The 21,595-nt window shown below is 43.6% G+C and overlaps 1 protein-coding gene across 15 annotated transcripts in view; it reads left to right on the forward strand.

Annotated features, from left to right (window-relative positions):
- EXD3 (exonuclease 3'-5' domain containing 3) overlaps positions 1–21,595 on the forward strand; it is a 564,575-nt gene that overhangs the window by 147,700 nt on the left and 395,280 nt on the right. For 10 of the 15 annotated variants that reach the window (XM_075120432.1, XM_075120430.1, XM_048822833.2 and 7 more), the window contains 3 exons: positions 4,974–5,144; positions 6,906–7,073; positions 21,409–21,462. In XM_075120432.1, the coding sequence (XP_074976533.1) occupies positions 4,974–5,144; positions 6,906–7,073; positions 21,409–21,462 (393 nt within the window). Of the gene's footprint in view, positions 1–4,973; positions 5,145–6,905; positions 7,074–10,151; positions 10,373–19,075; positions 19,347–21,408; positions 21,463–21,595 lie in introns of those variants that run through there. The other 5 variants (XM_075120431.1, XM_048822834.2, XM_075120441.1 and 2 more) reach the window with 4 other exon arrangements.

Below are 21,595 nucleotides of genomic sequence, written 5' to 3' on the forward strand. Positions count from 1 at the left end.
TCTGCAGTGTGAAGGGAAAATAAAAGGCAGCCTTGTCCAATGTGCAGCAGTCGTGGGACACACATACAAGGGCTGCAGTAGACAGGCTGAGTTGTTTAAAAAAAAAATCAAAGTTATCTTTTATTTTAAACATTTTTTGTTCAATTAATGTAGAGAGTAAGAAATCTGAAGATGTGAAGTACCCTGTCATCCTTATGCCTGGCAAGGAGAGTGTTGAAATCTCCTGCACATCTACTCGTGGGGGTTGGGGGTGCTTTTCTAAGTGGATAAATATTTAAGCCTTCATAGTTCATGATGTCTTTTCATTTTTGATTTTTGGAGCAGTGTGCTGCAATTTGGTTGGACAGTGTCTCTGTGAAATTATTGATATATTTTTAAACAGCCCTGTGTTTTCTAGGTGCCATGTATAGATTTCTCCACAGGAATGATACATACTTCATCTAAATTTGGGAACTCAGGAAATTAACAAAAAAATTAGACATACCTGGTTGGTGTTTAGCTTCCCGTGCTTAGCAGTCTCTGCTCTGCAGCCAGGTTAATAGCAGAAATGTTTTCCTGAAATACCTGGGAACTTGCAAAGTATGATATCGTTGTGTGGAATATATCCAATCGAATGTGCTAGTGTGCCCAAAGGGCCCTCGCCTACGTGCTACATCCTAGGGGTCGGAATTGCTCGGTCATCACACTTGATTGGTGCATTTAGACCTTCCAGCTCTTCTGGCTTGCGGTCCCCCAGCCTCAGTAATTGAACAGCTGGAAATACAACAATCAAGAGGTATCTTTTTGAATCATCAATTACTGACACAGACTAGAGCTCAGCAGTTCTGAAGACGGGGGCTTTCTATCAAGTTATGCTAGAGAAAGAGGAAAACATTAATTGTTAGGGTTTGAGGACAGGTCATTCCACCAGAACAACAACAGGGAAAAATAATCATCAAAATCTATACACTGTGCAAACTGGAATTTGGGTGGATTGCAAACCAAAATATTATGAAAAAGCCTCCCATTAAAGTGTCCTGGGCAGACTGTACCACATCTTTTTTGTAACTTAAGGGTCTCCATGACTCATCCCAGCCTACATAACTTACTCAGCAAGTCTCTCAGACTGCATCATCCCAGGAATGCAAGTGATTTCAGGTTATTTGCTGTGAACTGCTCCTGAATTACGCCAAAGGAAGACAGACCCCCTTACAGACTAAATGTTCATCGTACACGTGTGGGCTCATGACAAGCATGCACAGCCACATGGATCCCACTCACTACACTGACATATCTCTATATCTGCCAGTGCAGATGAACCACTTCTCTTTGAAACTGAAAGATGGGCCTCCAGACCAGTAGAAAAGTCATTTGTATAGATGAGGCAGGAGACAGGGAAGCATGGCAATGACGATGAGGGGTAAAATGATTCAGTGATTCTAATGTGGGGACTGTACTCTTGATGTCTGCACTGATATATGACAGACAGACAGACACACACACTTTTCTCTCTCAGCTGTCATCAGGTTGCTGCCACGCAACGGTACTAATCAGTTTTTTGGGGCATTTCCTACCTTCAGATATACAGTTGTGTCCCGTGTTGATGCCAAGGGAAACTTCATGCATTCATTTGAGAACAGAATAAGGCCCTGAATTTCTAACCACTCACCCCACCCCTATCTACCATTTGACATCATCACTGTTCCAGATAAAATAATTTGAAGCAAAGTGACCCTAACCTTGAATTAACAGTAAATGAGTAAAGTTAAAGATTAGATACATTGATTTCACCAAGGCACCTATTGCTTCAACCGGGCACAGGGTGCGGTGGCTTATGTATGTGATTCCTGTCAGTGCTAAAGAGAATTAATCACTTCCATTAACCTCCCCCACCTCTCCACCCCTTGAACACTGATTGAAAAGTAGATCTCTACCTTAGGTTAGGACCCCAATTCTGGGATTTTAGAGACTTCAATGATTTGTACATAGAAGAGAAATAAACTTAATTTTTGAGTAATCCATCAGGATTAGCAGAAGGTTCTTTGCTTTTGTAACTCAGACTAATGGGCAAAAGAAAATAGACTGGACATCAGCAAAAGTTTCTTAACCATGAGGTTTATTAGGCTGTGGAATAGTCTCCCAAGGCAGCCTTGTCATGTGAATCATTGCTAGACTTGCCACATAATTGCAAATGTACTTTAGGGAAGAATCCTGCACTGGCAGAGTGATAAGCATGGTGACCTAATAGGTATTTTCATCTCTGATTTCAGATGTTCATTCATGTACTACTTTCTGCACATTACATACAATTATAGAATCATAGATATCAGGGTTAGAAGGGACCTCAGGAGGTCATCTAGTCCAACCCCCTGCTCAAAGCAGGACCTAATCCCCAACTAAATCATCCCAGCCAGGGCTTTGTCAAGCCTGATCTTAAAAATCTCTAAGGAAGGAGATTCCACCACCTCCCTAGGTAACGCATTCCAGTGCTTCACCACCCTCCTAGTGAAAAAGATTTTCCTAATATCCAACCTAAACCTCCCTCACTGCAACTTGAGACCATTACTCCTTGTTCTGTTATCTGTTACCACTGAGAACAGTCTAGATCCATCCTCTTTGGAACCCCCTTTCAGGTAGTTGAAAGCAGCTATCAAATTCCCCCTCATTCTTCTCTTCTGCAGACTAAACAATCCCAGTTCCCTCAGCCTCTCCTCAGAAGTCATGTGCTCCAGCCCCCAAATAATTTTTGTTGCCCTCCGCTGGACGTTTTCCAATTTTTCCACATCCTTCTTGTAGTATGGGGCCCAGAACTGGACACGGTACTCCAGATGAGGCCTCACCAATGTCGAACAGAGGGGAATGATCATGTCCCTTTATCTGCTGGCAATGCCCCTACTTATACATCCCAAAATGCCATTGGCCTTCTTGGCAACAAGGGCACACTGTTGACTCATATCCAGCTTCTAGTCCACCATAACCCCTAGGTCCTTTTCTGCAGAACAGCTGCCTTGCCACTCGGTCCCTAGTCTGTAGCAGTGCATGAGATTCTTCCTTCCTAAGTGCAGGACTCTGCACTTGTCCTTGTTGAACCTCATCAGATTTCTTTTGGCCCAATCTTCTAATTTGTCATACCATTTATCACTCCCTTAGATCATTAGCAGACTTAAAAGAGAGATTTTCCCACTGCTTAGAATATTTGAGTGATCCTTAATCAAAAATCAATCCAGACATATTGTCATTGCTGATCTTGCCAGTTTTGCAACTGTTCTGAGATATGTGTGTGAGAGTGAGGACTTGCTATCTTACAAGGCCATTGTGTTCTGTGGTGAATCTTGCCAAAGCTCGGATTCTGACTCCAGCCAAAGGAGATGCTGAGCTGGGCGGAGAAAGCTCTCGTTCAATCCCAAATGTGCTGAAGTGGGGCTTTGAAAAAAGAGACCATTTATACATAGTGCAGTTTATTTGGCTAGTCGCTTTGTTTTCCTTTGGCTGTTGTGTCAGATATTTGTGGTTGACGTTCCACTGTAGCCTGGCTTCTCCTTCTGCTGAATTTTGCAGTGAGGTTAGAGTCCTGTGTTTGACATCACAATCTCTTGCCACAGGGAAATATACTTAGGGAGACTTAGTTTAGCAGACTTTTGTCTAAACACACATCTTTGTTAGTCATCAGTATTCTTCTTGATGCAGTTGATAACCCAGGAAAGAGAAACAGATTTATATTTGTTATAGTCTCAAGGTTTTCCCAACATGAAAGGGGATACAGAAAATTACTGGCAAATCACACTGTCTTCCAATACATATTTTAGATGAATAAAAAGGGAAAAAAAACTGACTGGCATATTTTCTCTAGATGTTCTTTTGTTTTCCACGTCATTTTTCCGTCTTTTTTATACTGTTTCCATTGGAAACTGCAACTGGGATCATCATGTAGAATAAATTAGTAAAACTTAGAAGCAGAAATCAACACCCTTCAGATTTTGCTTCTTAGCCAGAAAAAAGAGAGCAGCTGCTGTTACTGAATTCTTCTCTTCTGTCTCTGCTCTCCCCTTGCTCCATGCCAGTACGTGCCCCATGTGGTGAAAGGTACTTATGGGGCTACTGAAGGATGCCACTTCTTCTCCCTGCCAACCCTCTGAGTTTCTTGGAAACTATCCTCTAATGTAAACATTATAAAGATATTGCCTAGTACTGTTAATTTATCACTTAGACCAGATGGGTAGTAAGATGCCTATTAACATTCACAAAGTGAGCATTCAGTTCCTTAACTTTTTTAAACAGATCACCCTGAAATTACTTAGATTTATAACATCAATTTTGTCCATGTTCCAAACTTTTCATCTTATAACTTTAATGAGATGTCCACTCTAAAATGGCAATGGTAGCCTAAACCAAATACCTCACCCTTCTTTGGAGAAGGGGAAATTGAATTTCAGATAAGGCTATTTGAGTTTTCAGCAAGTCTGATGGTAAATGTTTTATCCTGTATTTAAAACCTTAACTATTTTAGTCTCAGGGTTTTCCACTCTAATGTAAGGTGTTGCATAATTGTGATTGCAGTGGTTATGTGATGAATATAAACGTTTACAGTGCAGGAATGGAGAGTTGTTTTTTTTAATCTGTGTTCTTATCTGTAGGTATGTTAGAAGTGTAGATAATAGGGTTTGTAAACCTGCCTGCCTTTACTGTCTCCAATAACACCCGCCTCCTCCAAATCCTAAGCCCCTTTGTCTGTCCTGCAGAACAACTTCTCTGTCTTTATGGGATAATTAGTGTGGACAATTGCTGCTTTTCCCATTGGGTTTGAGGTGCAGTGGGCCATGAAGGAATCTGTAATGACATGAAAAGTCACTAGAAGCATGGATGGTGGTTGAATAGCAACAGTTACCTCTCTGAATAGATTTAATTAAATAATAATAAAAAATCTTTGTGTTGAGCTGGGGGAAGGGAGGATTCACTAATCTATTTGTACATGACAATGTGTTTTTGTATCTCAGCAGCTCAAGGAAGAAACCAGGCGGGGTTTTGCAGCTCTGGAAGACCCATTGGCAGGACTCCTGGACATGCTGGAGAGCAGCAGTGACTGGAAGGGGAAAGGGCAGTCCCTGGGGTATTACATCACCAATGAGTTGCAACTTTGGATAAAGGAACATCCTGCTGTTCAGCAGGTTAGAGAGAGAAAGAGACAGAGCCTGGAGAAAAGAGAGAGGGATATTCATGCTCCCAAACTGTCTCCCCCTCCTCCAATCACTTTATTCCATAGTCCAGTTTCCATTAGTGTACCCACAAGCATAACGTGACCTGCTGATGGAATTCATACTGAGGTAGCATGTTCCAGTGACGCTGGCCTGAGAGTGAAACACCACCAATGGTGCTAAAATATCTTCCCATTTCCTCCCACTGCCTAGAATTTCTGTCTCCCCAAATCAAGCTGCCTTGCTGGAATATGGACCTTTCAGTCTTTTCCCTGGCTGGAGGCTTTCCCATTGGAACCAACATCCCATAAGCCCAATCACTGTATGCTCTTCCAGTTTTGCACATAGAAGACAATTACTGTATGATTATGTAACTCTGGCAATGTGGTAGCAGCTTCTGTCACTCAGAGTGCTGAAAGTGGTAACAATATGAATCTTCCTGGTAGCTTGGGTGATCAAGCTGAAGTTGTAGGGTCATCAAAGTAGTAATTCATTCATTTCCTTGGCCTGTTGCATTCTGATACCTTGAGATTTTTCCTTTCTCTATATTGCTCCCTGTGAACTTTAGGTGATTTTGTCTTTGTATTGTTTCATTTTTCATTTTTTTTTTCAAACTGCCTGAGTTTGCGAGTTCAGCTTCTCCATTCAGAGCCACGAGAACTCTATTTTCTGCCATTACAGTCTGTTGTAGTTGAATCAAACACAGGGTTGAGAGTCAAGAACTCCAAAGTTTTAATAGAATGATTATGTATGAAAGTATGTATTAGTAATTGTGTCATGACACCATCCTTTTGCCTCAGGGCCGCTCCAGGGCCTGGGAACAAGACTGGGAATAAAATTGAGTTCTCATGCATAGCAGGGAAGGGTTGCCTGTGGAGAGCTGGTGGATGCAAGCGCCACGAGGTTTGTTTCTACTGTGGGCACGTACCACAAAAGGAACCTCCTCTGACCTGGTTTCTTACTCTCGTGTTGAGTTGGAGGTGTGAATAGTGCAAGAAGTTAGCAAAAAGGGGTGTTCCCCCATGCTCAGATTAATGTTTGCACCAGGCCTCTCCAAGTTCTACTCCACCAACATTTAATATTGTTTTAACTGGCTACTGTGAAGTAATGTGTGTCATAGGCACCAACTTCTGCTGGCGCCGGTGGGTGCTCAACCTGCCTCTGCCCCTGGCCCGGCGCCAACTTCACCTCTGTTCTGCTCCCTCCCGCCTCTGCCCTGCCCCCATTCCAACCCCTTCCCCAAAGTCCCCACTCCAACTCCACCCCCTCCCTGCCCCATTGGACTCCTTCCCCAAATCCCTGCCCCAGCCCTGCCTCTTCCCTACCTCCTCCCCTGAGTGAGCCGCGTTCCCGCTCCTCCCACCTCCCTCCCGGAGCTTGTTACGCCACGAAACAGGTGTTTCGTGGTGGCAAGCGCTGAGAGCTAGTGGGAGAAGCAGGGACGCGCTGCGCTCAGGGGAGGAGGCGGAGGTGAGGTGGTGGGGGAGGGGAGCTTGGCTGCCGGTGGGTCCACCAATTTTTCTCTGTGGGTGCTCCAGCGCCAGAGCACCCACAGAGTCGGTGCCTATGATGTGTGTAGCGTGTTGCCCTGATTTCTGTGTCAAAGTTCAAGGGGGAGCTGGAGAACCCCTTTCCAATGCATTGTCTTGTCTGATATTTTAAAAAGCTACATTTTGTACTGTCATTGAATTCTGTTGGTCTTTATGAAACCTGTGTTTGACTCTGATTTCTTAGTCTGGCTTGAGGCTGAAGAAACTCCAGGCCCGAGTATTCAGAATACTAGCCCAGAGCCAAGTTAATCTCCTTGACCCGCTGATTGGCATTTTTCAGCTACGTACAGCAGACCAGAACAGTTTGCTTGGACATGTTGGTCATATTTACCACAAGGGCAAGTACAAAGAGGTGGGTCCTGATTTTCAACTTGATTTGCACACTGAGAGCTCTGATTCTGTTTGTGTCTGGGCCTGTTTTTCGTTATGTTTCTGTGTAAGTTCTATTTTGTAATGGCAGCAAGGGCTGTGCGTGGTGTAATTTCGTATGGTCGTTGTACTTGGTGATACTTATTTACTCTTCCTTCAACCTCATGCCTCATAGTGGGTGAGCACACAACTCCAGTCAAACCCAACTCCGTTTGTGAGGTTCGCAAGAATTTGGTTAATTTTTTGGGTACTTTATTTTGGGTGCTTAATAAAATAAAAAAATATCCCTTCCACATGTCCTGGTTTTGACCAGTAATGGAATATTGTGAGGGACATCTTTTGTGGTATATATCACCTGACTGAAAATCTTGCCAGCGAGATTCTCTGTTTCATGGGATTACTGAATCAAAGTGTTTTGACTAATTTCAAGTGTGATTGTAAATAAGATTTTGCTGGACATTTGAGGCTCCAGGGACACAGATGAGTTTTTCACTGCTATCTTTTGGAAAATGCAGATTCCTTCAAGCATTTTGAACTGGAAAGCTCCAAATTGTGTGTGAAGCTGTTTTTCTAGGATCCTTTCCCTGACTTGAGCACTCCTTGGGCAGGAAGAGTTGGCTCATAATCCTTTTTCCTTAAGAAGAAGAACCAAATAAGGTGTTTTTTCTCAGTGTTGTCCACGGGATATCAGAGCTATTTCATTTCCCTTACCCATATCTTCCTCCCAATTATAGTATCGCCAAAAGAACAAATGCAAGTGCTGGGCCTGTATGCTCCAAGACAGAGTAGAGTAACAGAATGTGACAGACAATCCTGGCACTAGGACTATGAGGCCTCTGCTGCAAGCCATGGTGAGGATGTCTACATTGTGCTTTCATAGAATCATAGAATACCAGGGTTGGAAGGGACCTCAGGAGGTCATCTAGTCCCACCCCCTGCTCAAAGCAGGGCCAATCCCCAATTTTTGCCCCAGATCCCAAATGGTCCCCTCAAGGATTGAACTCACAACCCTGGGTTTAGCAGGCCACTGCTCAAACCACTGAGCTATCCCCGTGCTGATTCTACTGTAGCCTTCTGTAGGGCTCCTTTCAGATGGGGCAGTAACAAATATTCAGATGTGAGCCTCTTCGCCCCCTTCTGTCCCACCTTAAGTCTTCGGAAGGTTGAAATCCTTCTAAATATTTGATATTATTCTCTGCTTTCTCCAACTTCTTGTTTAAACCCTAAGGGTTATCTATAGAATGGGGCACCAAGATTTCAGTCTTTACTCCAGAGAAATACACTCCCTTTAGGCCACTGGACACATTTAATATTCTTATGTGAACAATGCACAGTTTTTTCAGAGGTCTGCATCCTTGCCTCACATGTTCATGTCCCACCCCTCACAAATTGCATAAGAGAACAGTGTCTCTGCAGACAATGAAGTCCCTGATGTTCCCAGAGACTGGTGTGCTTGTTATCTCATTTACTTCTAAAGGAGAACTGATCCCTCCCATGGCCTTCAATATTAGAACTTCTCGAAGGCTGAACCAATTTATCTGTCAGAATAACAGTAATTTGTGCAGCTGAGCAAAGCATTCTCTTGGGATTTGTGAATTTTGGGTTGTCTCCTCCAGTGCTATTAGAATACTGTGGCTATGGATGGAAGTAGTGGGGGGATAAAAAATAGTTATGGGAAGATAAATCTTGAATTATTTGGAGATAGCACCCTTTTGTTGTCAGATGCCACAGAAGTGAATAATTCCTGCTACTAAGAGTTACGAGCACTTCAGGAATGGAGGGTGTTCGTAACTCTGAAATGTTCGTAACTCTGAACAAAATGTTAGGGTGGTTCTTTCAAAAGTTTACAATGGAACATTGACTTAATACAGCTTTGAAACTGTACTATGCGGAAGAAAAATGCTGCTTTCTCTTAAATTTTTTAGTAGTTTATGTTTAGCACAGTACTGTACTGTATTTGCTGTTTTTTTTTTCCGGTCTCTGCTGTTGCCTGATTGCGTATTTTTGGTTTCAAATAAGGTATGATTGGTCAGTTCGTAACTCTGGTTTTCGTAACTCTGAGGTTCTGCTGTAATAGTGGCAGGTAGTATATGCATTCTGTGAGGCACCCCTGGAGTAGGCGAGGATGAGATGAGCCTCACTGGCCACTGGATGGCACTAGTGCTCCCAAAACATACAGAGGGAGCTTTATTTTTCTGACTGTAAGTAAGGTGGCAGTTAAGGAAAAAGGCAGAAGTGGCTGTGTGGCAAGTTTCTGGATGTGTATCCATTCTGGTGTGAATGCAGTTGATGGCAGCTGCTGATGGAATGCAGTACTATGGTGTTGACAAAAAGGGGTTTTAAAGCTGACGATTAGAGTGTATGCTATTGTTTGGTAACGAGGGTAGTATCTAAGCAGAGGGATTTAAAATGTCTATTTATACAGTTCCAGCTGGGGTGCCTTTAGATATAGTTCCTGTTTCTTATATAGCTGCTTCATGAGCCAAGCATAGTTGCAAGGTGAGTTTCAGTAGTTGTCCTAAACCATACATTGAGCTATCTAGTGTTTGTGTATTAGACCGTTTTGTGTTCAGGCTGAGCCTGGACTAAATTCATGCACACCATGTGTTGTGCAGGACTCCAAGGCGCTGATAGTATTGTAGTCTTTCAGAACTGTCTTTCTTGAGCTCTCCATTTCGGTGTTGGTGAATGGCTTTATGAAAACCAAGATGGCCACCGGTATTTTTAAACAATGATGGAATTCAGCAGACCAGAGGCTAATATAGTACGATGCTATTCTGTGAAGAGACGCTGAATAGGCCAGGCTGTGCTTTAGAAGAATGAGGGGTAGGCAGAAGGCAAGCTAGTGTTTCATGGTCATCTTATGTTACACTTCAGCCTTTCAAAGAGTGTCTGGGGCTGGTTGAATGAACCTCTCCTGCACTCCAAATGCAGGAATCTAAAGACAAAGGAGACTCTTGTCACTTGCAGGCCCCTTTAGCGAATAAAAGCCATTGTCACATGAACGGGGCAGTCTGGCAGGCTGTGCATGCTTCAGTGCCCCATGATATCGCTAAGTCTCAGCAGAAATCACATTCAGTGCCCTGTCAGCTTTGATTAGCGGGGTCTCATGACTTAATGTGCTGCGATATTTCATGTCTAAGGGTGGCGGCTGTCTTTCTGGGGGATGAATGCGCTCTATTGTCCACTGAGTTATTTTATTTACATTTTTTAAACAGCTTATAAAGGTAAAAAGATAGCTGTGCTAAAAAAAAATCAAATTCCTTTGCCTGTGGATCAGAGGTAAGTGCTTCTCGGGTCAGATACAGTGAAACTTGTTTTCGCAATCAGCATCAAAGTTCTGGTTTTGTTTAACAGCTTTATATTAAATTCTGAACAGGTGGTAGTGGAGCTGGGTTTAGGAAGGAAACAATAAATAATCTTTTTAGCCTCTGACAACCAGAAATATTCCTGGGCTTGAGAGAACTCCCACTCAAAGCTCTCTGCATTAGAAATCTAGGGACTTTTTTCTTTTTCTGTTTGTTTTTTATACAAGAACATTGGGGTTAAGGTTTAGCAGGGATGGGGAGATAATTTTTGCATTTCATTTTTAACAAATAAATGACCTTCTCCTTCTGTATTTATTGATTTTGTACAGAAAATGGATTTCATAAATATATTGAATTGAGCTAATATTTGCTAGTTTTCAATAAAAGAGACAGATTTGTTAATTGTATCTAGGGCTAATTGCTAAAATTAGGAATTAGGTGATAAAGGCATTAAAATATACCATTTATTTATTTTAATCTTAGTGGTCTCTAACAAAAGCTGCAGTAACACAGGTTAGGGTTGAGAGTACATGTCAGTAATTTAGAGTAAAATACATTACTGGGATGGTTTAATTATTCCAAAAAACAAGAATGATAAACCCAGGAAATTCAGAGTTAGGGATAAACTTAAAATAAATCCAAACATGTTAAGGGTCTAGCAATTCACATTTCAGACAGGCAGACTACCTTAACTCAGCCCTCTAGTGATGCCTAATATGATTATGATTATAGCATATTCATGTTTGTAGTCTTAAATTTATTAGATTCAACTGATGTTAGAATATACATTATATTGTTCTTTTGCTATGGTGTTACTATAGGGCAGAGTTAAAGCTGTTTGGGTTCTCTAACTGACTTTCCAGATGTTAATATGTTTGGATTGCTTTTAAATTTAATCTTAACTGTGACTTTCCTGGGTTGCTTTGTGCACAATTAAAACATCCCTGTAATGTATTTTACCCCAAAACACTGATATGTTAACTGCATTTTAATATAGTTCTTGTGTGGAAATTTTCTTTTTTTAATTAAAAAATTAAGATGTGAACAATAAAAAAGAAACTCAATGAGGATGTTATCATGTGCTAAAGGAGTTGGCGGATGTGATTGCAGAGCCATTGGCCATTATCTTTGAAAATGCATGGGGATCGGGGGAAGTCTTGGACGACTGGAAAAAGGCTAATGTAGTGCCCATTGTGACGGGGCAAGGCCAGATGGCTATAGAAAAGTAGTGGGAGATAGATATATTGGCTCCAGGCTAAACAAATCCCTGGTACCAGGTTAAGTGAAATGGAAGCAGCTCCAGGTCAATTAAGACAGCTGGGGCCAATTAAGAACTTTCCAGAAGGCAGGGAGAATGCTAGGTTGATTGGGACACCTGAAGCCAATCGGGGCTGGCTGAAACTAGTTAAAAGCTTCCCAGTTAGTCAGGTGGGTGTGCGTGTCAGGAGCTGTGGAAGGAAGTTGTGCTGTTGGAGAGGCTGAGTAGTACACACCATATCAGGCACAAGGAAGGAGGCCCTGAGGTAAGGGTGAAGTGGAGCTTGAGGAAGTGAGGGCTGCTGTGGGGGAAATAGCCCAGGGAATTGTACATGTCATGTTTCTAAAAGGTCAGCTACCATAGCTGATACTATTAGGGTCCCTGGGCTGGAGCCCGGAGTAAAAGGGGGACCCGGGCTCCCCCACCCCCTGATAAATCACTGAGACTGGGAGACAACAGAGACTGTGCAAGGAAGGATAACTTCCCCTCACCTCCCTTGCTGGCTTATGATGAAAATGGCTCAGTAGACTGTGACCCTTGTCTCGAGAGAAAGAAGGGTTACGTGGAGGGTCACAGTGAGCCTCTGAGGCTAGCGAAATCCGCCAGGAAACGCGGGACCCACGGAGGCAAGGACAGAGCTTTGTCACACCATCTTTAAAAAAGGGAAGAAGGAAGATCCGGGGAACTACAGGCCAGTCAGCCTCACCTCAGTCCCTAGAAATCATGGAGGAGGTCCTCAAGGAATCAATTCTGAAGCACTTAGAGGAGAGGAAAGTGATCAGGAAGAGTCAGCATGGATTCACCAAGGGCAAGGCATGCCTGTCTAATCTAATTGCCTTCTATGATGAGATAACTGGCTCTGTGGAGGAGGCAAAGCAGAGGACGTGTTATTCCTTGACTTTAGCAAAGCTTTTGACATGGTCTCCCATAGTATTCTTGCCAGCAAGTTAAAGAGGTATGGGCTGGATGAATGGACTATAAGGTGGATAGAAAGCTGGCTAGATTGTCGGGCTCAACGGGTAGTGATCAATGGCTCCATGTCTAGTTGGCAGCCGATATCAAGCAGAGTGCCCCAAGGGTCAGTCCTGGGGCCGTTTTTGTTCAATATCTTCATTAATGATCTGGAGGATGGTGTGGATTGCACCCTCAGCAAGTTTGCAGATGACACTAAACTGGGAGGAGAGGTAGATACACTGGAGGGTAGGGATAGGATACAGAGAGCCCTAGACAAATTAGAGGATTGGGCCAAAAGAAATCTGATGAGGTTCAACAAGGACAAGTGCAGAGTCCTGCACTTAGGATGGAAGAATCCCATGCACCACCACAGACTGGGGACCAAATGGCTAGGCAGCAGTTCTGCAGAAAAGGACCTCGGGGTTACAGTGGATGAGAAGCTGGATATGAGTCAACAGTGTGCCCTTGTTGCCAAGAAGGCTAGTGGCATTTTGGGGTGTATAAAGTAGGGGCATTGCCAGCAGATCAAGGGACGTGATTGTTCCCCTCTATTCGACATTGGTGAGGCCTCATCTGGAGTACTGTGTCCAGTTTTGGGCCCCACACTACAAGAAGGATATGAAAAAATTAGAAAGCCTCCAGTGGAAGGCAACAAAAATGATTAGGGGGCTGGAGCACATGACTTCTGAGGAGAGGCTGACGGAACTGGGATTGTTTAGTCTGCGGAAAAGAAGAATGAGGGGGGATTTGATAGCTGCTTTCAACTACCTGAAAGGGGGTACCAAAGAGGATGGCTCTAGACTGTTCTCAGTGGTAGCAGATGACAGAACAAGGAGTAATGGTCTCAAGTTGCAGTGGAGGAGGGTTAGGTTGGATATTAGGAAAAACTTTCTCACTAGGAGGGTGGTGAAGCAGTGGAATGGGTTACCTAAGGAGGTGGTGGAATCTCCTACTTTTGAGGTTTTTAAGGTCAGGCTTGAGAAAGCCCTGGGTGGGATGATTTAGTTGGTGTTGGTCCTGCTTTGAGCAGGGGGCTGGACTAGATGACCTCCTGAGGTCCCTTCCAACCCTGATATTCTATGATTCTATGTGATATTTCTAATTGGAAGACGGCAATATCAACGTTAAACCTTTTAGGGCCAGATTCACAGATACACTCTTGCTGCTTAATGTAACTCAGGCGCATCACAAAGTAGCCTGGCCAGACATACTGACTAGTTACACTGGGTTTAAAGCTGTGCTGTGTCATCGAAGCTGCACGAAACAGCCAGTGTTCGGTCCAGTTTCCCCTTTCCTTCTGTCTTCCAACATACTTATGTGCATGCGCATGCACACAGAGTTCCAATCCAAATTCCCGGTCCCTCCTGTCCTCCAGATGCCTCTGCACACCCACACCCGATTCTCCTCCATCCTGTTCTCCACAGTCCCCTGCATGTGCACACACCTGTTTTCCCATCCCCCCTGTACTTTGCATTACACTGTGCATGTGTGTGTGCTCACACGCACCCACACATCTGAGTTTCCCCCTCTATTTGAGTAGATCTGGTGCAACAGGTAATATCTGAAGAAAAATACTTGCACTTATTGGTAAATGTTTTCATTTTTATTTTGTTTAGCTGGAAGTTTTCCCATCAGTAAAGGCTAACGCACAAAATCTTCTTCAGATAAACAAAAAATCATCCTCTTTCAAAATCTCCCCCCCACATCCCATCATTCCTAATGGTCACCCCCAAATTGCGCTTAGGGAAGATGATGGCCCCCTGTGGGATGAGGTGGAGAAGAACACTGGGGAGCAGGTAAACGGTCATCTTTGCCTGTCATCCGAGTGCCACTGAGAACCATAGGAGAAGGTAGCCATTTTAAGAAGAATGTCTTAACTGAGGGCAAGCTGTGGGCATCGGTCCCCATGTGAACAGCATCTTGGATCATTTTTGTGTTTTGTCCAGATATGATGTTTATTCTGACTGCTGCTCGAACAGAGCCTGACCCAAAGCCCTTGGAAGACAATAAAAGGACTCATTGTCTTCAGTGGCTTTGGATCAGACCATTCGTCATCACCTTTTCTTCCTATTTTACCCTTTTTCCTGTATCAGGCACCCCTGTCAGTACATAGCCCTCATCACGTACCTGCCCTCCATAGGCTTGGGAAGGGAAATGGAAGAAAAATATATACCTTTCCCATGCTTCTAATTTGATCCACTTTGGAAGTGTGTGGGAGGGGCAGGGGAGTTAATGTAGCCCAAATGCTTGCCTTGGTTATTTCTTTGCTGTTATTTTTATTCTTACTGGGAACTGGAATGCATTAGTAGGAGCAGAAAAGGCAGCACATGCTAGTATTCAGGATTGTAAGAGACATTTTCACATGTGGGTTATGTTGGTTTCAGAGTGCGTGTAGAGGCCTTCCTAATAAATGCATTGTGCATGCAGACATTACAAGGATTTTAGGGTTCCTGGATAATGTGCTGAGGGGATCATTTTTAAAAGGTAGTTGTTGGTCTTGCTTAACAGTTGGAGGAGTGGTGAAGGCAGCTAGGATTTGGAATTCCGATTGCCTTGCTGATCCAACTTTGATCTGAGGCTTCTACAACTAAGTTAACAGGATTACTAGTTTCCAGTTATTCTGGCTACTCCTGGTCCAGTGTAGAGTATGCACAAAGCTGTGTGATGGAGAAATACTCAGTGACCGTGGTGGGGTTTATCTTTAAGTATCAGCTAAAGCACATAATCTATGTGCTGAAATACTTATCGGACAGCAAAATGAGTCCCTGAATGAGTTGTTACATCCCTGGAGATCTTATCCTCTGTAAAAATAGTATTAAAAATGGGGTAATTTTATAGAAGACTTTTTTGTGGAGTTGAACAATACCAAACATCACAATAACAAAATAAATATTAAAACAGATACAGTAGCCAAGTCAGTCACATTTTTAGTTCAGTTAGGCCTATCTCTTCTTTTATTATTCGTATTGTAAACATGCTGATACTATCTGATGTCCTTTCTGTTCAAAGATCTGGACTCTGTAAATATACCCTTTAATAGGGCCTTCTGTTTGTTTGTTTCTAACACTGGTAGTCATAAAACCAAGAAAAGCATTTCAACAAATCACTTAAGTATGTGCTTAAGATTGAGATTTAACTCACTGAGGCCATGTCTACCCTACCAATTTGTGTTGACAAAAGTGACGTTGGCACCCAAAAGTCAACCTAATAAAAATCGTAATTTTGTGTTCACACTTGCTCCCTCTGTCAGCATATCACATCCATAGTGGGGGCATCATCACTGACAGTGTGAGCAATGCACTGTGGGTACCTATCCTGCAGTCCTTCTGTCGGACAGTGCTAAATGTCCCGTGATGCATTGTTTTCTGTCCTATGGAGTATGGGCTTTCTTTCGCGTCATTTTTCAACTGCCCTTCTTTGCTGTGCACCCTGTCATCTTTGTGAGAAGGGATGGATCCCGCACAGCTTTCCTATGCTCTATTAACTCTTCTGAAGACAGTGCAGATGGCAGTGCAGTTAATCGTGAATTTCCTAACTGAAGAAGACTTCCAGGCGCCCAACATTCTGCGTGATATGGATAGAAGCAACTTAGATTGCTTTTGGCATTCACAGAGCAGGTGTGCAGGGTAGAACGTTGCTTTTGGGCTCGGGAAACAAGCACTGAATGGTGAACATAAGAATGGCCATACTGGGTCAGACCAACGGTCCATCCAGCCCAATATCCTGTCTGCCGACAGTGGCCAATGCCAGGTGCTCCAGAGGGAGGGAATCTAACAGGTAATGATCAAGTGATCTCTCTCCTGTCATCCATCACCACCCTCTGACTAGCAGAGGCCAGGGACACCATTCCTTACCAATCCTGGCTAATAGCCATTAATGGACTTAACCTCCATGAATGTATCCAGTTCTCTTTTAAACCTGCTACGAAGGACCGTGACTCTAGGAAATATGCATGAATTAGTGGATGGCTTTGCAGAAATTAGTGGATGGCTTTCCCAAACTGTGGAGGGGCAATAGATGGCACACATTTTCCAATTTTGGCACCAGAGCACCTTGTGATGGAATACATCAATAGGAAGGGGTACTTCTCTGTGGTGTTGCAGGTGCTTGTAGGTCACCGTGGGCATTTCACTGACATCAAGATGGGGTGGTCTGGGAAGGTGCATGATGCACTCATCTTCAGGAACACCAGCCTGTAGAGAAAGCTGCAAGTGGGACTTTCTTTCCTAACCAGAAGACTACAGTGGGGAGTGTTGAACCGCCCATAATGATCTTGGGGGACCCTGCGTCTCCCATAGCTCATGAAACCTAACACAGGACACCTGGACAGCAATAAGGAGCAGTTCAAGAACAGGCTTAGTAGGTGCTGGATGACAGTGGAATGTGCCTTTGGCAGATTAAAGGCACGCTGGCGATGCCTTTATGGCAGGTTGGACCTCACTGAGGATAATATTCCTATGGTCATAGCTGTATGTTGCATTATCTCTGTGAAGCTAAGGGTGAAAGGTTTGTTCAGGGGTCGAGTTCTGAGGCAGACGGCTTGGCAGCTGATTTTAAGCAGCCAGATACCAGGGCTGTCAGAGGAGCCCAGAGGGGAGCTATTTGAATTAGGGAGGCTTTGAGGCAGCACTTTGACAATGACCACCAGTAACATATATCTCTGTCTGAGCTGCTTCAATGTTACATCCCATGTAGTTTCCCTAGGAAGCAATGGTGACTTTGGGGGTCTTGAATTCCTGTAAGAAAGTGATTACAATGCCTGTACATGTATTGGCAGTGCCTGCAATCTCATCTTGTAGAAAAAAAATAAAGATGATTTACCATTATAAAAGTTTGCTTTTATTGCGCAAGAAACAGCACACACAAACACACAGATGTTTGGCGGGAAAAGAGGAGCCAGGGAAGGGCAGAATCTCGCAGTTGTGTGTAGGTCCAGCTATCATTGTGAAAGTTGTCTGCAGGGGTGGAGTGAAGGGGAAACTGAGAAGCCCAGGAAGGTGGAAAGGAATGGGCGGAGTTTGGGGGGAGGCATGGAAAAGAGTTCTGAATGTGCTGCAGATGAGGTCAACAACTGATCTGCTCAGTCTACAGCATTATTAAGGACTTCAGCATCTGTGTTTGTTTCTCCATTAAGGATGCTACTGAGCAGATGATTAAAGTAAACACATAATTCTCTTTTCTGTCTGGCCGTTTGGCTTCCCAGCACTCCTTTCATTCTCTTTTTTCTGCATTGCAGCACTTCAGGACCTCCCAGAACATGTCGTCTTTGCTGCGTCTTGGGCGCTTTCTTATCTGGTGGAGACGCTTGGCTGGGGTGCGTGGGGTGTTCCTGAAGGCCACATCTGGTGAAGCACAGGGGATAATGCACAGAAGTGGGATTGTTAAATTCACGCACAGCATTGAAACGTTTCTGTTAAATACACCTTTTGCAAAGTTGCCGTCACTTTCTCACTGACCCTAGCCAGGCACACATCTCCACGAACAGCCAAAGCATGGGGAGTGTTGGCAGGGGCGGGGAGGGGGCTACTTCACATGGGGAAAAGAGCACACACTGTTTGCAAGGGTTGTGATGCAGCATTCTAGGGAACAAATTCTAAAATTCTTCCACACTTTTCCACAGGCGGGGGTCATTCTAGCAGACATCTCACTGCTAAGGGTAAGCAGGGAAACGAGGCTACATCTACTCCATGCTTGTGGCTTCTGCCCTGCTTCCTATGCTGCTCACCTATGTGCTGCTTTGGTCCCTGCACAGGTGATTGACCAGTTGTGTGGGAAAGTTTCCTACAATGGGGGAAGGAACAAAGCTACTCTGCCATGGAAACTTCATCAGAGAATTACCGAGTACCTCCAGGAAACTTTCCTGGAGATCTCCCTGGAGGATTCCTGTGAGATCTTGGCGTGCATCAACACTCTGTTTTGCCATACTGATTAGCTATACAGGGAAACGTCCAGCTCACAGAAACACAGCCAGCCTCCCACATTTCTGTACCCTGAACCCACCTCCATACTACACAAACCACAGCCACTTACCAGAAATCTCATCTCCTGCTTCTTGCTCACCAGAGAGCAACTGCTGAGACTGGCTAGACACCTCTGGAGTGGAGAATGGTTCCTGGCTGCCTGACCGCCCCGCCGGGTGACTCCACTGGGAGCTGCACATTCTCATCTAACTCCACCTCTTCATTAATAACTTCATCCTCCGGGTTAGGTCCTCTTTCTGCTGCCTCTGTGCCCTCCAAAGTATTCACGGGGCTCTTGGTGATGGAGGTGGGGTCACGACTGAGGATAACATCCAGCTCCCTAAAGAACCAGCAGGTCTTAGAGTGAAGTACCTGAGCGACGGTTTACCTCCCTTGCCTTATGGTACGCCTGCCTCAGCTCCTTTATCTTCACTCTGCACTCTAACATGTCCCGATCTTAGCCCTTTTTGCACAAGCCTTGGGACATCTGCCCATAGGTATCCCAATTCCTACGTCTCAAGCTGTCATAACCATAAGGGTAGCCTAAAATTCCTCTTTACCTTTAAGGGGTTAAGAAGCTCAAATAACCTGGTTGGCACCTGACCAAAGGAACCAATGGGGACAAAAGATACTTTCAAATCTTGGCGAGAGAGGAGGCTTTTGTTTGTGCTCTTTGTTTACGTGGTTGTTCTCTCTTGGGACTGAGAGAGGCCAGACAGAAATACATCTTCTCCAAAACATCCTAATCCAAGTCTCCAGTATTGCAACCAGTATAGGTAAGCAGGCAAGGCAGATTAGTTTATCTTTTGTTTTATGTGAATTTTCCCTGTGTTGAGGGAGGTTTATTTCTGTTTTCTGTAACTTTAAGGTTTTTGCTCAGAGGGGGATCCTCTGTGTTTTGAATCTGATTATCCTGTAAAGTGTTTTCCATCTTGATTTTACAGAGGTGATTCTTTTACCTTTCTTTTTTTTTTTTTTAAATAAAATCCTTCTTTTAAGAACCTGACTGATTTTTCCATTGTTCCAAGACCCAGGGATTTGGGTCTTTAATCATTTTGTAACCAATTGGTTAGGATATTATTCTCAGGCCTCCCCAGGAAAGGGGGTGTGTAAGGCTTGGGGGGATATTTTGGGGGAAGACGTCTCCAAGTGGTCTTTTCTCTGATTCTTTGTTAAATCGCTTGGTGGTGGCAGCGTACCAGGTTTCAACCTAAGTTGGTAGAAATAAGCTTAGGGAGCTTTCATGTGGGTCCCCACATCTGTACCCTAGAGTTCAGAGTGGGGAAGGAACCCTGACACAAGCGCAGCTGGGACTGCACAGCCACCTCTCCCCATATACTGAGCAGATCCAACCGATCTGCAGTGGTCCAAGCGGGACAGCATTTGCTGCGATAAACCACCATGGTCACCTGGGAAAATACGATGAGACCTCTCCACCCCGAGCAAACAGGAAATAGAATTTCAAAAATTCCCGGGGCTTCTAAGGGGGAGGGGTGGATGGTTGTTTACCTGTCTGCAGGGCAGTGGAGTTTAAACTACTGACCAGATGGGATGGGTCAGGATGGGCATTGTGGGATACCTCCTTTTAGGCCAATTAAAGCGATGAAATGAAGCGTGGTGTCTACACTTGCACTTTGTCAACAAAAATGTAGAGGAAAAAGAGTTAAATCTCTCGTGAGGGTGGATGAATTTTGTCACCCAAACCAGGCATTTTCCCCAACAAAAGTTGCCTTGCAGTGTGTATGCACTCACTGTTTGGGTCGACAAACGGCAGTTTTGGCGACAAAACCTGGTAGTGTAGACAAGGCCTGAGACTTAAGTGCATGGTTAAGTGATTTGCTAAATAGGGATGGGCTTAAGGACTGTTTATGTGCCTTGCTGAATCAGGGCTCAAAGAACATGTTTTAGCAACCCCCTTGCAGAATGGTATGGGTGTATTGATTTTGAATTCACGAGTAACAGTTATCCTTTGTTTTGTATCACCTTATTATACTAGGGTGGGAGTTGCACCTAGTAGAGGAGGGAAACTGAAGCCAGTATGGAAGCAAGTTTTTGGGGTTAAAACATAGGATTTGAATGCAGAAGATCTTGGTTCTATTCCTGGTTATGCCACTGACTGCTTGTGTGACCTTCCTCAAATCATTTTGCCACTCTGTGGCTCACTTTCCCATCTGCAAAATTAGGATACTGATTCTGAGGAACTTCACATGGGGATTACGAGACTTAGTTCATCAATGTTCAGAACACAGCATAAAAGGGCACAATATAATTATTATCATCCTTTTATTTGTGATTCATCGCATCTAGTATATGTGGAGCTACATTTAAGTGATTGAAACTAAAAATCTTATTTTAGTTGTATTCAAATTTATGAATGAGATGTTTTCACAAAATATAACCGCATAGAAAATTTAAAAGCAGCAAGATTTGTGTTCAAGTTAACTCATAAATATCCTTTTTTGTTCCATTTTTTAAATGTGTATTCTGGAGAAAATTATCTGTCAGTAGAGTCTTTCCAAACACTTGACTAGAGACTCTGGTTTTTTGCACTAAATTTTTTAACAGAGTACTTGATCTCAGAATTTTTCTTCTGAGGTTTAATACTGTTTAAAACATTTAGTGCCACTGATGATGTTTTTGTGGATTTGTAAATGAAATCTGTGCAGCCAAATGCATGTAATTAGCACATTCAGAATATAACAATAAAAAGAATCATTCTGTGGAAAATGTGTATAAACCATCTATACTTCAATTTAGAAACACATCTGTTTATAAGCTCTCCCAAATACACATTCTCCTCTACAACCAGAAATATTTTCTACCTTTTGTGTTTTCTAGGCAGCCATTCTGAGTATAAAGCTAAACTTACAGCTGGAACTAGATGTGGAGAAGGTAAGTCTGTTTCCCCTGTAGTCTCCTCTATCATCATATGTATCCTTTGCTAAACAAGACGCACAGTCTTGCACAAAAGTGGAAGTTATATACCAGTACTATACACTAATATCTAATTTGCAAGAAGTCGCTA

This window comes from Caretta caretta, chromosome 16 (genome assembly GCF_965140235.1).
Source record: "Caretta caretta isolate rCarCar2 chromosome 16, rCarCar1.hap1, whole genome shotgun sequence".
NCBI classification, from domain to species: Eukaryota; Metazoa; Chordata; order Testudines; family Cheloniidae; genus Caretta; species Caretta caretta.